Source organism: Ctenocephalides felis, unplaced genomic scaffold (genome assembly GCF_003426905.1).
Source record: "Ctenocephalides felis isolate EL2017-DRISC unplaced genomic scaffold, ASM342690v1 CF-g0.4_SCAFFOLD_01886, whole genome shotgun sequence".
In the NCBI taxonomy this organism is placed as follows: domain Eukaryota; kingdom Metazoa; phylum Arthropoda; class Insecta; order Siphonaptera; family Pulicidae; genus Ctenocephalides; species Ctenocephalides felis.
Genome location: NW_020538040.1, coordinates 103,826,510 through 103,844,682, shown reverse-complemented (window position 1 = coordinate 103,844,682; position 18,173 = coordinate 103,826,510). Strand labels below are relative to the sequence as shown.

General features: G+C 29.0%; 1 protein-coding gene across 1 annotated transcript in view; it reads right to left on the bottom strand.

Annotated features, from left to right (window-relative positions):
* LOC113375624 (lachesin-like) overlaps positions 1–18,173 on the bottom strand; it is a 312,938-nt gene that overhangs the window by 260,684 nt on the left and 34,081 nt on the right. The window contains exon 2 of the mRNA XM_026615555.1: positions 531–637. Within this exon, the coding sequence (XP_026471340.1) occupies positions 531–637 (107 nt within the window). The remainder of the gene's footprint in view (positions 1–530; positions 638–18,173) is intronic.

Here is an 18,173-nt window from a genome sequence, read left to right as displayed (position 1 = left end):
TACAGAATATCGGAATTTTTTCTCGACGATGTCTAATTAAAAACACAGCTTGTGCGATTTGCAAGGATTTTTTAAATCTTTATTGGAATTATCACAAATAGTTATGTAGTTATATATATATATACATAGCAAACAAACCCCAAATGTAAAGTTAATATTTTTAATGAACTGACCGAGATTCATAATTCATTCTATTATTATTTTGCCTTTTTCCGAATGTTATATTTTCAATTTTACTTGAATTTCAAATTTATTAGGCTAAAACTCTCGTTTTATAAAACGTTAAAATATTGACTAAGAATATGTTTTTAATTAAAAATAACGTATTCAATTTGACTGAAAAATGTGGCTGTTCTCTGAATCAAGTTACTGTTCAACTCATCTCTCGGACTTGTCCTCGGATAAAGTACCCATTATTATTTGTGATATAAATTAATTAGTTGTGAAGATAAAGTAGGCGCGTGATATGAAAAGGTTAATGTACACATTGCTTTCTTAAAATATAATATAATAATTTTTTTTCAGCTCACCCTATATCCTCCCAAATGCAGTACAAGACACCTGAAGGTGGCGTCTCGTCCCACGGCGACAGTTAAATTCACAATTGGTTCCGCGAATTCTGGCTGAAACGCGTGACCTGCAAATAATTAATGAACAAAGTTACTTAAGAATTGTCATGAAATATATTATTAAAATATTAATATTATAAAATCATATTAAAATATTAATATTTAATTATTGCATTTATACCAAATAAAAATATAGGTTTCAATATCGCCAAATGGAATATACTGATCTGAATGTATTAATTTACTGTCGAAGACGAAGCTACCTCTGTAAGCAAAAATCAATAAAAACTTAGATTCTTTCTGTCAAAATTGACTAAAGATATAAAAGACTATTGTTCTGTTATAAAGGTGTAAACTTTTGAAAGAGTTGATGTCATAATCACCTTCAAATTATTTAAAAAATCAGTTTGCTAAAAAAGCAAGGTGAGTGTATAATTCGTTTGATTTATACAATTTTTTTCTATATTTTCTGAAATATTTTCACCCTTTTTTATTTTTTAGTTTCATTTTTATTCTGCAATCTATAAAAATAATTACATTTAGCAGAGAATGCTGACAAGTTGTTTACAATTAATTGTCTACAAATGTTTACCGTTGAATTGATTTTTGGTTTGAGAATAAATTTGACCATACCATAAAGTGTTAAATATTCGGTGTTAGGGAATGCGGATGAAATAAAATTAATCTGTCATAATATTTCGGTTTGAGTTACAATTATCGACTAATTTCAAATTTTATATATTTCATTTCGTTTCAAATTTATCAATTTTTGATCATGTGTAACAAGTTTTGTGCTTGCTATACTGTTCAAATAAATAATATCTCGAATAATGTAAAAAACATCACACCTGTGGTTAGTTGAAACAAAACTTTGAAGATCGGGTGGAATTTATAGTTTTTAAGATGTGGGCAAATTTAAATTTTATCACAGAAGACACTATATCTTTTATTTGTATTATGATAATTGTAGTTCACATTGATTTATGATACAAAATTTTATTATAGAAAATATGTTATTTGTATTAATTATAGTTTGTGTTGATTTATAGAAAGAATTATTTAGAAACGAGTAAATTTTCTCAAAAGTAAGTAAGTAATAAATTTTCAGGGGTATTATTGCAATTATTCGTCTTTACTTCTTGCCCCGGTAATTGTTAGAATTGTGACATCGCACTTCTTGTAGAGAACGATTAATTGTAAAATAATGAACAACAGTTGTTGAATTAGTTTTATTTTATTTGGTAGAATAATAGTATCAAATATTCATCTTTATTTCGTACAAATGTATTCAGTAGATCTCGAAATATATTACTTTATAAAAACTGTTACATCAAGCCCCTAGCTCTCCTATATTATATCATTTGACTATCATTTCTAACGTGGGCAAGCACTAAATAGTCCCGGGTTCGCTGGTTCGATTCCCGCTACCGCCAAGTCTGACATCAGGCAACTTTGATGTCAAATTTCTACTTCAGGTTATAGAGCTCAAATATAGCCTCAAGTGAAGGTCGCCTCTAGTGGGTATAGTTGCATATATAATAAAAATGACAGCAAATACTTCGAGTATAGATAATTAGTCATAACTGGACTGGACAACTACTGGGTTGCCTCCCATTCAAGATTCATATAATAAGAAGAGTCAAAACATTAACTGAATGTCCTAAGTGTGACAGATTGTAATTAAAATACAAAATATAAAAAAAGACTACCATTTCTTTTCAGGGTTTTATTTTAATTTCAAGAGGAAACAATCCACCTATTATTATAGATATATACTTGATAGGACCCTGAGCAATAGTATGTCTATATTATTTGTGACTTCATAATAAGTTAATAAATAATTAATATTTAAGTATTAATTTCATTTTAATTCCAACGATTTACCGACTTCCTGCGCTGATCATTATAAATGCATTTTTCTTCAATATCCCGGTTTCTTTTCTACCCACTCCATTCTCCTTGAGTAAAATTAGAGCCCAATCTTCGTGGCATAACTTTAGCCCGATAAATCCATAAAGTCTCAAGTTAAACTGCGGATTTTATGATGTAATTAAATAAGCGCCGTGTGGGTGAGAGCAACGCTGTACTGATATGAGAACGAGGACGACGCCTGTTGGTCCGGAACCCTACTTGTGTTGGTGCGATAGACGGACATCTGGGCGGATGGAATTTCGAGAAATAAGCGGAAAACTTATAAAAATATTAAGGTAAATCTGAAAGGTTTGTGAGAAAATAGTCCACCACCATTATCTCAAAAACAAGCAAAGTGTGGCATTATTTATCGGTTCTATTCTGAAGTAGAGGAAATGTTGATGTGTAACTAGTCATAGCCTTAAATGGGACGACATCGAAATCAGGAGTGAATGTTTTAATATAAGTATTTTTTGTTGTTGTTAGTCATTTTGTTTTTAAGTGCAATTATTAAGTTTACGATAAAAATACTTTATTTAACCTTTTCAGCGCTAACCATCGATATATCGGCGCGATATAAATGAGTATGAAGTGAGGAGCGTCGGTATTGCAGCTCAATAGTACTACTATTGAGAAAAAGTAATTTAACATTTCGGAAAAATAGTATCTCCAAAACTACTAGACCTGTCTTTGACATAAACTAATCAGCTCGTCTCCCCACCTGTATGGATGGAATGCTTTTTGAATAATTCAAGTCGGTTGAGTGATGCTCCCGAAAACTCCGACGAAAAATTGTATTTACACGTACACACACATGCAATTTTTCTAAGTTATACCAAAATGATCAGAAACCTTCGAAATGTGAAGATATGCACACATTTACAATTTTGATTTTTCGATGATTACAATAACTTACTCTACGGGAAGATAAAAATTGGCTAGAAGCAAAAAGTTCCCAAGATAACATCAACCAGATCCAAATATCTTTATGCCATTTGTGCAACGTATGCAGAAATTACCTCAGTACTCAAAGGGTTAATCAAGTATATGTTTTATAAAATATATTGTTTAATTTAGATTCAACATTATTTATAAACCTCTAGAATAGCTTACATGCAGTTGGGGTAAAAAAGACCACATAAACGTAGTAAAAAGGTAGTTTAAGATGAGTTATATTAATGGTTATTCCTCTAATGATGAATTCTTCTGACAATGTTTCATACAACAAATTTATGCAGTGCGATTAAATAAAATATGCATTGGTTGAATAAAGTAGCTATTATTACTCAAAACCTCTTCAAAATTACCAATAAAATAAATGAACCTTTTTGTGCCCTGGCTGTCCTTTTTACCCCGCAGGGCGCAGGTGAAAATTTTTGAAAACATAGCAAAAAAAGATTTCTTCAACAATGAAACAGTCAGTCAGTTGTTTGATATGTGGCATTTGTTGTGATTAAACCTCAACAATTTTGTATTATAAAACTTTAATAAAGTTTTGATTGACAAAAAAAAATTATTATGATGAAATTTGTTTGGTTTTCACAATATGATTCCTGAAAGTCAAATTGGACTGTGTGCCCTGCTCTGCACTACTGTACCTTCAAACTAATATTTGAATTTGAGTTCTTTAAACATGTACAAAATTAGTAAAATTAAGTATCGAATTGAACTCAACATTTTTTATGCATATTATGAAAACTATCACAAGAGTCCGATATTTTGATACCTACTCAATTTAGATCACCAAAAAGCCAACTTTTGTTATTTTTTTATAATTAGCATAATATTCAGTACTGTAAACTTTCCTTTTATTACTATGAATTACGAATTTCTGTTCTGTGCCTAATATTTTTCTTAATGATAAAATGTCGGTCTTTACATTGTTTTGAAGTCGTTGAACTGATGTACATGAATGTGTTGTATAATTATCAGAATACATTTAATAAGACTCATCTTGTTGTACTGGGCATACACAAAAGATTATCTATTTTGTATATGTGTTGTCTATATATCCATTTAAAAATTTGAACAACTCTGAGCATCTTTTTTATGTTGCTGATATTATTACCAACTCTCACATTAAAAAAATCTCCTATAGTTAAATCCACAGTCGTGAAATCCCTGCAGCTTAATACGATCACTAACAAAGTCTTCATCAGAAATGTTAAAATTTACGGTCGTTATGTTTTTATAGGTACGTTCAATGTACTTATTTTTATATTTTTTTCCGTCAACACTTTATTTGAGTTGTATATTCAAACGTTAGTTTTTATAGTCATTACATTTTATTATTGAAGTTCAATTAAAATACAACATTTCGATTATACTATTAACTTTATATTTATTCAACTTAAATACATTATAAGTAATTCACTATAGTTAAAAAATTAGTGATACATTTTTATTGAAACAGCAGTCATAACTTAAGCGTTCTATAAACTGTTGTGATGATTTAATATAACTAACTACGTCGGTTATATATAGGGTTTATACAGAAACCGACATTTCAGAAAATCGGTTTTCGAATTTTAGTTTTACTAAAAAACCGGTTTTAGCCGGTTTTCGAATTTTATATAGAAAATAAATTTTTGCTCGAATATTCTGTAATTTATCCGCAAATTTAGTGTGATTTAGAGCAGTATTTAACTGAATTTAATTATTGTTCAATTTCATGGATAGTAAACAAAATTATTTTAATTTTAATTAGCAGAACAAAAAAAATAATAACTTATCTTGATTAAGTAACTTTGAAAATAATTATTGGTTATTCATGCATCATTTTCACATATAAGAATGAAAATATTTTTATGATAGTGAAAGGAAAGTTTTCGAATAAATAAAAATAATACATTTTTAAATAAAAAAACATTCATTAAATTAAAAATAAAATAAAAAAATATTAGATACATGTTGATGCATACTTGTCAATATCAATTTTAGTTTTAAAAACAATTAAGCTAAACTCGGGTATTGTCAATTCCGAGCAATTTTAATTAATTAATTTTAAACATGCTAATTGTTTTTTTGTTTAATAAAATATGATTTCAAAAAACTGAGAACGTCTATCGAATTGCTACTTAGACGTGTACTTCACTCACAAATTTTCCTGAAATAGAAAATACACTCATACTTGCGACCAAATTATGCTTAATTGTTTTTATAGCCTGATATAATAATTCTAAGTTTTTTATTCTTATTTGTGGCTTCTAGGGTTTAAAACTTTTTTTTTGAATTTGAGTAGAGGAAGTAACTTCTTCAAGAAGAAGTCGCACTGATTTAAATTAATATATACACTGGTATAAAAATCTAAATTAATATATACAAAACCTTTCTGGAAACCATTGCAAACTGATAAGATATCAAATGCTATTGAACCGATATGATTTCAAGAATCAAAACGCTTTCATCAATCTTTTATATTTGGATATATTTGTCATTTTCCCTTTATACAGTAAAAACCGACTTTTTCACTAAAAAACCGGTTTTCGAATTCCATAATTTTTGCAAAAAAACGATTTTTAAAACCGGTTTATTTTAACCATACCCCTAACAACTAGGCCACGATAAAATAGTTATATTAATTACTTGAATTGGTTGACATTCCAAAGCACTACTCACTAGTCTATTATATCAGGAATAGACCTAAGCGAATGCTCTTGTAAGTTTCGCAAGATGTTTACTTCAAGGTCGTCCCAGATAAATTTTCAGTGTTGTGGCACAGAAAATAAAACTAGTCGTCGTCGTGATTTGTTCACGAGAATATTCCGGCGATGCGCCGCACTAAATGGATCCGCCGTTAATAGAGGGTCACGTAGAGCGGACGCGGAAACGTAGCTGCTACGTTGTAGAATGGTAACAGCACTACGTGAGATATTTACTGCGCGAACTTTTTGAAATGTTTATTCACCGTTTATGGCACTTTTTGCCAGACGATCTTTACATTAAGGATAAAGAATACAATTTGTTCTAGGCCGCAAAGAATGAATGGATAGTTATAGTGATAGGCAAAGGAAAGACGAAGTGCGTGGTCCAGATGAAAAAACTTGAAACTAAACTTCTATAAAAAATACTTACTACTTTAGGATTTATATTTAAAATCAATAAAACCCTATAAAATATATATTTTAGCGTTTATTATCTCGCATACCCGACTCACACGCCAAGGATACTCGGTCTGAGTCCTTCGATTGATCGGATTGAAAGTAAGTAGAATTTGAATTGTGGATTTGAGATAGAATTGAATTAGAATTTAGAAAATGTAGCAATACAAAAAAAGAAGAATGTAAAAGTCAGATATAAAAAAAATTCTAGTATAGGATATCTAAAGATAGTATATAATATAATAAGTATGGCTAAAGATTTTAAGAAACCAATAAAAGTAGAGAAAAATAACTTGGATATGCTGCAAAGATAAACACTGAGAAGCTAGACACATTCATTTTGAATAACATTCAAAAAATATTTAAAAAAAAGCTGGTGCATCGTGGCCTAGTAGTTATTCTCGCACAGCCTGATGTCTATCGGTAGTAGCATCAGTTTTCATTTAAAAAGATAGCAATATTTGTCCACGTAAGAATAGCCCTTACCTCCATTGTTTCAGCAATAAGTTTTTTTTCAGTATTAGATGGAGTAGTAATAAATTTATCACGTACCATTGGCAATCATTTGGGTTGCCATCTATAAAGCCACGTTGTATAGGAATTTAGCGCAACAGCTCATAGAGCTAGTTAAATTCTGATTGCAGTTAGAAATAAAAAAAATAGTCTGAGGTATAAACAATATATAATACAAAATATTTTTAGTGTCCTTACTCATAGTTGTAAGCGAGCGCAAGTAAATACTCGTCACTGATTACATGAAATATCACTCGAAGCAGCAAAATTCTGGCAATTTTATATAAATTCATTTGAGGGCTTAACGTGAAAATCGAAGATATATTCATATATCTTACTCATACTGTTATTAACGTTATATTTAATTTGAGTCTAACTAAAAGATTGTTTTTGAAGCATTATTTTGGGCAAAGCACAAAACTCGAAATAAATCTACACTCAAACCACATACATAATCAAAGTATAAATCAACCAATCCAATTCAATATTTTACCCGCCATATAAATTTCCACGTCACGTCCATTTGCCACATTTGTATTATTTAGAAAAATACTTGATCCCTGATATGCGCGTGTACACTTGTTTGAAATATATTCAAACCGAACCAAAGTTGCATACGAAATTTAGAATTCGCAAAATAGTAATATTTTTTCCTCTTGGTCGTCGGCGAAGTCGCGTGATGCGTCTAACGCCCGACGGATTAGCGAACGCCGCCTTTGTAATAAATATTTCTGGATTACATTTGACATGCTATGAAAACTAAGATTACATATGTAAATAATGCAGGCAAAAAATACATAGGAACTATACACAATGTTTTAGTTGATGAAAATAAAAATCCAAATCAAAATGTTATTGCACATTTCTGTACATTTATGCAATTGCACAAGAAAAAACAAAGATATTTCCTGAGTGTGGCTTTGTAGTTTTTACAAGAACACAAAAATATTCATGATAAATTTTAATCTTTACTTATAATATAAAAAATTATTTTTTTATAATGAAATCATGTTTCGAACTCGGTACAACTTTTTGCGCGATCCAAAAGCATTTCTCAGGACTCTTTAAAGTCAAATGACAATTTTTCTTAACAACGTTGATATAAGTCATTTTCAATAGTATCTTCGCTCCCAAAACATTTTTATTTCAGAAACAATTGCAATTTATCGCATCGCAGCAAAAAAAAATTATTAAAAATAGAAAATAATCGGAAATCTAAATTGAGGATTGTAATGCAACAACTTATTAGATAATTATATACAACAAAATATATTTATTTTGCATTTTGAGACACTATAACGTGGTTCACTGTGAAGAAAATCAAATAAAAATCTATGAATTCAAATAGACAAAATTTCAAAAACACCATATCATTTGGTTGACATTGAAAACACTTTGGCAAATGAGAACTATCCTCTGCCAGAAAAGTCAATTTACTTGAATTTTAAATTTAGGTTAACTTATGACCCTAGACAATATTAGAAAATAGAAACTAGAATAATATAAGATAAGTATATATTTTTGGCAGATAAAATTATATAATTCAGTTTGACAGAAATATAAATGTACTTAAATGTACTTATTTAAGGGCTGTGATATATATTGGATTCAAAGTCGGTCAAAAATACGACAAAAATATTATCTACCAAAACTAATATATGTCTATATGTAAAAATTTTTACACAGTGTTAACTGAGAGCAATATCAAAAACAGATATCGCGTTTTGCAACAGAATTACATTAACGTTGGCGACTCATTTCAGATTCTAATATACAGCTGAATTTGACAATATCTGTCAATAACCACAATTATATATCAATCAGTTGGAATGTTGAAAGTATTCGTAAATAATATGATTGATACCCAAACACCTACGCCAAGTCACAAGAGCAGATAATGAATTTTTGCGGAATTAACTTAGAAAATCCATGTTTTAGTCAAAGCCAACTATATGTGGCTTGCTCTAGAGTTAGAAATCCAAACAATTTATTTTTTACATTTACATTTTATTTATTACACCTACAAGTCTAAGAAACATCAAGCAACATACTGTACATCCATTGGCATTCAAGTAAATTCATATATTGAAAATAAATTCGTTCTAGAAAAGACAATGTAAATTTTTTATACAATTTTAAAGAACATATTTGAATATTTGTTTGAATGATATATGTTATATCCTGTGATATGACTGAATTGGTTTTCACTGTATAATTAAAATTTGAGTGTAGAAATTAAGACTCATCATTCTGTTTAACGCAGTTCTACACTTAACATCATTCACATTAATATACATACATTTCGGTTTAGACTATAGTGTAGAAAACATTAATGATTATTTTTAACTAAACGGTAAATATTAGTATAGAATATAAAAAAATTACAACTATTGAATTGCAGACATGGGTACAGGACAACGTCTGTCGAATCAGCTAGTATATATATATATATATATATATATATAATATTGAAAATTGATCATTAAAAATTGTAACAATTTTTTATTAATAATACTTGATCAGTATTACGTCAATATCTTGGAATGAATTCGAATAGCTCTTCCAATTTGTAAACTTTGCCGATGTATATCTTTTTCTCAACAAGAAACTTCTTCATCTATATATTGGAGTTTGCAGCGTCTCTTTTAATAATGCAAGATAATAACATCGAAAGGCAGTATGAGAGGCAGACTCCAGCAGGTAGTATGGACTTTTATGTGAAATCTTTACGCGTTTCCCTCCACGGGACTTCACTGTGAGAACTTCAAAGCACGTGCATTTTATGATGTCATTATCTGATATTAAGAGAATCCAAACCCAGGGAACGGATTCTGCTCGAGAGCCAAGAACCAAGAACAAGCAACTGGATGTACTTCCTTAACCAGAACAAAATCTGATATGTACGGTGAAAATGTCATTGAAAGAGCATTGCAAGAAATGCAAACGTTCGTTTGCAACTGTAGATGCTTATTTTATTTTTAATAAATGATAAAAAGGAAAATACACTATAAGTTCAGTAAAATTTCACACAATCAATACAAATATTGCTTATATGCGATGGTGTAATGCACGAGAAAATAAAGAATAAAATGCAATATGGAATTTAATATGAAGAAATATATGAAATTTTGTATTGTCCAAGAGCGAGTATAATTTGTGTACATAATATTTGTGAGTGCTTTATTTTTCAATTAACTGCCATTTTATTGGCTTTATTGTAATACATTTTTAATTCTAGGCAATTAACTGTGATTGATGAATATACACGTCATAAAAAAATGGCCTAATTATGTGTATTGACGAGCACATCTATCATGAGTATAAAAATGTGACCATTTGCTATTAAAATTGAAATTTTGAAAAAAAAAATCTGAAATGTCTAGTTGTATTAGACTAGTAAGTGGCAATTTACCGTAGAACAAGTTGCATAAACTTCCTGAAGACTAGAAATAAAGTACTTAAGCAATAAGTAATAAGAATTAGCTATTTATTTATAGATTTGATAATTAACTCCGTTTACTTCAAATTTTGTCATAAAACTACTTTTATTGAAAAAATCATTCTAATAGTTTGAAAATCTGTGGAAGTAATTTACTATCTACTGGCGGTTGGCTAGAACAATGCCGCCAACTGGGCGTGCACGCCAGATCCAAAATCTACTGTCGACTTCGAGTGAGACGATTAGGAAGTAATTAAGAACAGAGATTTTAAAACACCACCAAGAACATTAAAACAATACGAACCACTACTGATTTTCTTAGTATTTTATCACAGAAAAATTGCGAGCAGTAAATAAGAAGTGACTGCTGCAGAAAAGTTTATTGGAAAGTTTAGTAAATGCCTGTTGAAGTTTTTAATACAGAAAGAAAAGATTCATGAAATTATAGGAGTACTTAATTAATAAGTTCTTAGAACTCCAAATTTTGAACTCATTCAAAACTTCATGTAATTTTACATAAAATTTAGGATGCGTGATGCAAATTTTGATTTTCGTCGCGCTTTGTGTTTTCTTTATTATATATATATATATATATATATATATATATATATATATATATATATATATATATATATATTAGGGTGGTCCTTAATATGGACATTTTCAAATTTCTTTACTCCCAAGGGCTCAAATGCTTCATAATTATTAAAAAAAAAATCCTTTAAAAGTTTTAGCTCTTAATATTAACTTTTAGATATAGAAATTCTTCCGAATGAAACTTGACATCGAAATCTGCAGCAAAAAATATTTTAACTTATTGTAATCAGTAGTCATTTAAAGGAATTCATTAAAAAAATGAAGTAACTTCTGATGAAAAAGTGTTATAAAATTAAATATAGTTTTATATGTATGTTAGTCACTTATAGTAATAATTCTAAATATAAATTCGTTCATTATCCAATTGTAAAATTATGTAACACTATCCTGAAAATTAGAGAAATAAGAATGTATACTTTAACAGTTGAACAACAGTAGTGAAATATAATCAAAATTTATTTGTTATTAAAAGCCTTTCGAACCGCAACTATATAGAGATAATGCAATATATATCTTATGTATAAAGTGGAGCTCTCGATAAAATGATCCGCTAGAACTCGAAAACAGCTAGACCGATTTGGCCAGTCTTAGTCTTGAAAAAATCGTGCTAGTTTGTAGGTTGTCGGAAAGGTAAAATATTATTTCAAAATCGCGTAGAAACTTTACATTTTTAATTTGAAAATTTGTGTAGAAGCGTAATTTGAATGAAACAATGGATGGTAGCTAATACGTCAAATGTCAAACGTTTTTGACAGATGATGTTCAATTATGTTTAACAGGATGTTTTACGTGAATATTATTTAATTATGATTAAATTGTAGTAAGTAATTTTGTTTGTAGTTTTATTTATATACAAAAACGTTAGTTAACGGTTACTAGAAACTCAAAATATCAATTTTTTTGAAATGTTAACCCCTTTAATTAAAATGACGAGCAGAGCCCGCGTGTGATTGCTAGACCAAAAGTGAATATTACGGGCATAGCCCACGTACGATATTCGGGAAAGAAGCAAATATTACGCATTTCGGGCATGGCCCAGTATGGTGAACGCAAGTATTATAAAATATTTATTCATACAAAACTATAAAACGCAAAATTATTCTTATTTTTGTGATAAACCGTATACTATGAGGGAAAATAGTCACAACGCCGCGCCAGCTTGAACATCTTTAGGCCGACATTTTCGAATCTAAATTGTAAGTTAAGGGGTTAATATAAAAATGCATTTTTTGGCGCTGTAGCAATCTTTTTTTGCAAATCATATTTTTCTCAAACACGCTGCTCTGAAAGAGGTTATTTGTATAATTATATACTCACTCGTATTTATGAAACATTTTTAGGTTATATTATTTTTTATTTGTGTTATTTAAATTCAGAACCTAAATTTGGTATCGATCAAAGGGACATTTTGCCGAATAACAATTTCACAGTTATAATTTCCTAGAATTTATCGAAGAATAGATAGTATTATATAAATTTTCTATATCTTGTCGCAGAAATTTGAAAATTTTATATAAGCTCAGTATGAATTACAATTATACACAAAATCCCGAATTTAAAAAGAATCTGAGAAACTTGAAACGTAATCAATAAGTCGAAAGACCAAAAAAGACGGATTGGATTATACCATGTTTTATAGAAAGTGTATAAAAGTTCCAGATTGATTGTATTGACAAAATATAGACAAACTAATGGGGTTTATAATACCTCATTGTATATAGCATTCAAACAACACATTCTTATACACTTAAAGTATTAATATTTTTGATTCTATAGAAATTATATATATATATATATATATATATATATATATATATATCTTATATATAAAAATGGAGCTCTCTTTCAAATGTCCAAGTAAAACTCGAAAACGGCTAAACCGATTTGACCAGTCTTAGTCTTGAAAAATTCGTGCCAATCCAGAGATGGTCGGAAAGGTGAGATATTATTTCAAAATCGCGTAGAAACTTTACATTTTTAATTTGAAATTTTTTGTTGAAGCGTAATGTATATAAAACAATGGACGGTGGCTAATACTTGAAATGTCAAACGTTTTTGACAGATGATGTTCGATTATGTTTAATAGGATGTTTTACGTGAATATTATTCATTTATGATTAAATAGTAGTTTTATTTATATTCAAAAACGTTAGTAAATGGGCCGCAAGTGTTAATATGCAAAATGCAATATTTGGCATATTTTTCTCAAACACGGTGCTCTGATAGATCTCATTTGTATAATTATATACTCATTGGCATTTATAAAACATTTTCTAGGCTATATTATATTTTATTTATGTTATTCAAATTCAAAACCTAAATTTGGTATCGATCAAAGGGACATTTTGCCGAATGACATTTTCCCAGTTATAATTTCGCAGAATTTATCTAAGAATAGTTAGTAATGTATGAGGGTCCGCGGTTAAAAAGGTCCACTAGCGATGTGTCAAATACCAGTAAAGTTAAGAATTGTTTAACAAGGAATTGAAAAGTAGAGGGAAAAAGATGTATAACCAGCTATAACCTTGATTCTTATGACTTTGCTATCTAGAGATAAACTGTAATCTTTGAAAATTAATAATAAAAGTATTTTCTTCCGTTGGTAGTTTTTTAGCATTAGTCAAAAGTGTAATTATTTTGTAAAACACCTGTAAAATTAAAATAAGTCAATAAACCTGTTTGCCACCTGGCCGTTCCAAGTTACCCTGTGTATGGGGTAAAAAGGTCTAGATAACAATTTTTTGAAAGACAGCAAAAAAGCACATTTCTATAATTATGAATTAGCTGGCAGTTTTACTGAATGTAGTCAGATAATTGTTTGTTTGAAATGTGTTATTTTTTGTGATATAATTGGTTTGCTCTTCACAACATAGTTTATATTTGCTCAAAGTGAAATTGGACCTTTGTGCCTCGTCCTGCTCTATATATATATATACTTTTTATTAAATTTACTTCAATTCATCGAATGTTACTTGAAACTTTTCAAAAAGCAAGTTAAAGAAGAAATACTTAATTCATTTTCTATCTCTCCTCCCTCCACGCAGGAATTTGAAAATTTTGTATAAGCTCAGTAGTATTATTTACAATTATACACAAAATCCTGAATCAAAAAAGAATCTGAAAAACTTGAAACGTAATCAATAAGTCGAAAGACCAAAAATGACTTGGATTGGAATATACTATGTTTTTTATAGAAAGTGTATAAAACTTCCAGTTTGATTGTTTGGACAAAATACAGACGAACAAATGAGGTTTATAGCATTCAAACAACACATCCTTATACACTTAAAGTATTAATTTTTTTGATTTTCTAGGAATTGTTTAGAATATACCTTACTTAGCAAAACAGCGTTTGCCGCTGATATATAATTGCATTCATATACTATCTCGTCAAAGATATTAACTTGTAAGTGCATGAACAGATACTATAGAACAAAATAAATCCTTTTGGTTTTTTTATATTAAATATGATTTTAATTCTATTCTGCGTCATTAGCAAGTTCCTTCTATACGGACTTTACAATACATGACTAAACTAAAGTATCAATAACGTCAATATTACTCCATCACTCTGATGCTCAATGAAGGGATGCAATGTCACTTCTGTTATTCTTTAAGCGATTCACAAGCACATTGCATCTAGTCAACTTCATTTCGAGCAGAACTCAATTTCACTATCTGTTAATATCGACTGCGTTTGCTCAGCTGCACAGCAAGCAAAAGTTTTTGCGGTTGAACAACTAAAGTTGCTTCATTAACCGGCGCGGTCCACCCCATTATAAACGATACATTGATTCTACTTCAATATGTACCCAATTGAAGTTTCGACGGCATAATGATATTTCAACTGTTTGTGAAAATGAGCAACTCCATGTCTCTCTGCAGGCGAACGTAACGCAATTCGTTCGCAGTATTTTCGACAAGGGAAAACAATTACGATATATGCACTCGCTGTTCAATCTGCTCGAAATATTGATGGAATTCGTTTACTTCATTAGAATTGATAGAAGCCGAACTCACATATAAAATGTTTTAAATGTTATTATTCTGGACCTATTAACTATTAATATATAATATAAGAATATATTTATGAAATAATTCATTAATATGATCATTATTCAAAACACAGACAGACACACCCACAAATATTATATATAATTTTCCTAGACAATGTAATGTATGATATAATTTTTCAAACCTCCTCTCTTCTAAAAAAAACATGTTATTTGTCACTTGGATATGGAATTTTACTTTCTTTACCAATTACAGTATTTTGAAATTGGTAAATAATTCACGTTTAATCTTCATACTTTAACATTTTTTAAATGAAACGCGCATTTGATGTTTCGCAAACGCAATAAAAACTACGTTTGAAAATATATGTTTACCCTAATGCCCTAAGTGAGTAATTTTAATCAGCAATCATATATAAATATCAACGTTAATTTTGTGAGATAAATTTGTATGAAAAACCAGTGGTGCATGAAATCGTGCCTTAAGGCAAATTGCTGGAACTTTGCGTATCGAAAATTTAAATTTTTAAAAAAGTTTTAATTTTTTTTTAAATTAAAAAAAAAATGAATTTTTCAAAAAGGCTTTTCTATTTTTTTTTAATAACTTTCTAAAAATTCAAAGCAATCGCGCTGTATTACCTGCGTAGAGACAAAATGTCGAAGCGCGTAAGCGCCGCGTTGCTATCTAACGGATAAACATTGATACGAAAACTATAGAAATGTGAACAAAACTTCAACTCATTATTAAAATCGCTATGAAGCGATCAAATTCTATGTGCATATGCCTAATATATATTTTTTTGAGCGTCAAATGGCATTTTTTATTCCTTTTTTCATTGAGTCTGCAAAACTACTAGACTTGTCTTATCAAATATTCGAGCAGTATATATTCTCAATATAAGTAAAATGTTTTTTGAATTATCAAAATCAGACGCTCCGCTCTCTCAATAACTGTATTTAAATTTTTGGCACTATTTGAACCGTATCGTCGAAACGCTTGACTTGCCTTTGCCAAATACTAATCAGCACGTCACTTTATAAATAGGAATCGAATATTTTTCGAATCATTGAAATCGGTTGATCCGTGTTCGACTAAAAATTGTAGCCGCATCATTGAAATCGTCGACAAAAAATTGTAACCGCACACACACAAATACATACACATTTATCATTTTTTTCTAGTACATGTACAGAAGGTTTTGAAACGTAAAGATATATAAAAATTCTCATTTTTGATATTTTTGCGATTATTAGAACTTACTTACCCTACAGAAAGTTTAAAATTGTAAGAATCATGTAATGTTTTTATGTCTCTTCTTAAATTTATTGTATCTGGAGTTCTTTTTATAAAAATTAGTTTTGCAAACAATCTCATTTCAAGGATATTTGAGTGTAAATTTGAGCCCAATTTATGTTTTTTCTGTTTTATGAAACCCAAAAACTCAGAAATAATAAAAATCTATGCATTTATACACCTACATATATATTGCACGGTTTCAAATAATTATCTAGAGCCATCGGCATTATCTATTTTAAGCAAAAGAAGTCTTTCTATAGAGCGCTTTGAGAGACAAGTATATTTTGAAACATAAAATGCATTTTTCATTATTGCTATTCTGAAACTAAATTAGTGTCATGATTTCAAGTCATTTTTATGTATAAAATAAGTCTCTTTATGATAAAATATTAACAGAAAGCAGTAAATAGAGATGATAAAATATAGAACCGCAATAGGAGCAGAAAGTTAGCGCAATATATTTGCGGCAGCTCATTCGCATAAGTCATAACTACAATTAATAACGATATAAAGATAACAGAACAAAAACACAAACACATGAATCATTTACGGTCGCATAACATTAATATCGTACTAGTATAATTTATAAATACATTTATATCTTTCATAATGCGCATTGTTCAAAATTTAATTTTGAAGAAGCATTTTGTATTAATAGATCAGCAGAATATTTACTTCCGAAAAATAAGATGATGCTCATAAACTATATATGTAATTTGTTTTATTTAGATTTTAATTAAATCTCAGCTTTTTAATCTAACTTGATATAGTTTAATTTTGATGTTTTTTTCCTTATAGTATCGAATGGTCATGAGATAAATTTGATGTAAATATTGCATTTGTATGTAAATGTGAATATTGCAATAAATATAATTATCTGAAATTCTTCCAAAATATCTTCTAATATATAGATTTCCCATTTCCTACTTGTCATTATAGTACACGTAATATTGTTCAATTTGATCCACCCTATAAATTGAGTAAGAAGTTAATAAAGTAGTAAATTTTTATGTTTAATTTTACTGTCTTTTTAGTTTTGAGTAATTTTTTAATTATATACAGTTCTCAATTATACCTGATAAGTTCGGATTCAACATAATAATTATATAGCTTAATGGTGAAAATCTTTCAGATTTGAGATGGTGTTTACAATATTTTATTTTTAACCTGACCGATAACTGGTAAATTATCGTATTTTTTACACCAAACATTTGCACTAAATTTTGATTCAGATTCTTTAAAGTTAATGAAGTTATTATGGATTTCATTTTTCATCACTCTGTTGAATTTTTTGAAGACATTTTCTTTAATTTTCTTATATATATGCAGGGCTTGAAAGTCTGCGCCTAAAAACTTTAATCCACTTCAATTTACGTTATTTAATTATTTTATTATATAGTTTGGTATTTTCATCTTAGTTTCAACAGATTTGTTATATATGTGGCTGAAGTAAAAAGGACCCACTGAATAATCATAATCTTTGAAGAATGAGCCCATGAAATGTATAATTGGCATTGGGTAAATAAAAGTTGGCTATTTTTACTGAAAGTAAAAAAATACTAATATTTATAAGCTTATATTATATTAAGATGCTGAATGGAATATTTCTCTCTATTATTTTCCATCTTAATAAATAAATATAACAGATTTTTGTATAACGCATTTTTGTTCGGATTTCTTATAGCAAAATATATCTCTAATAGTGGCACATAAATTACAATGTGATGAATAAAT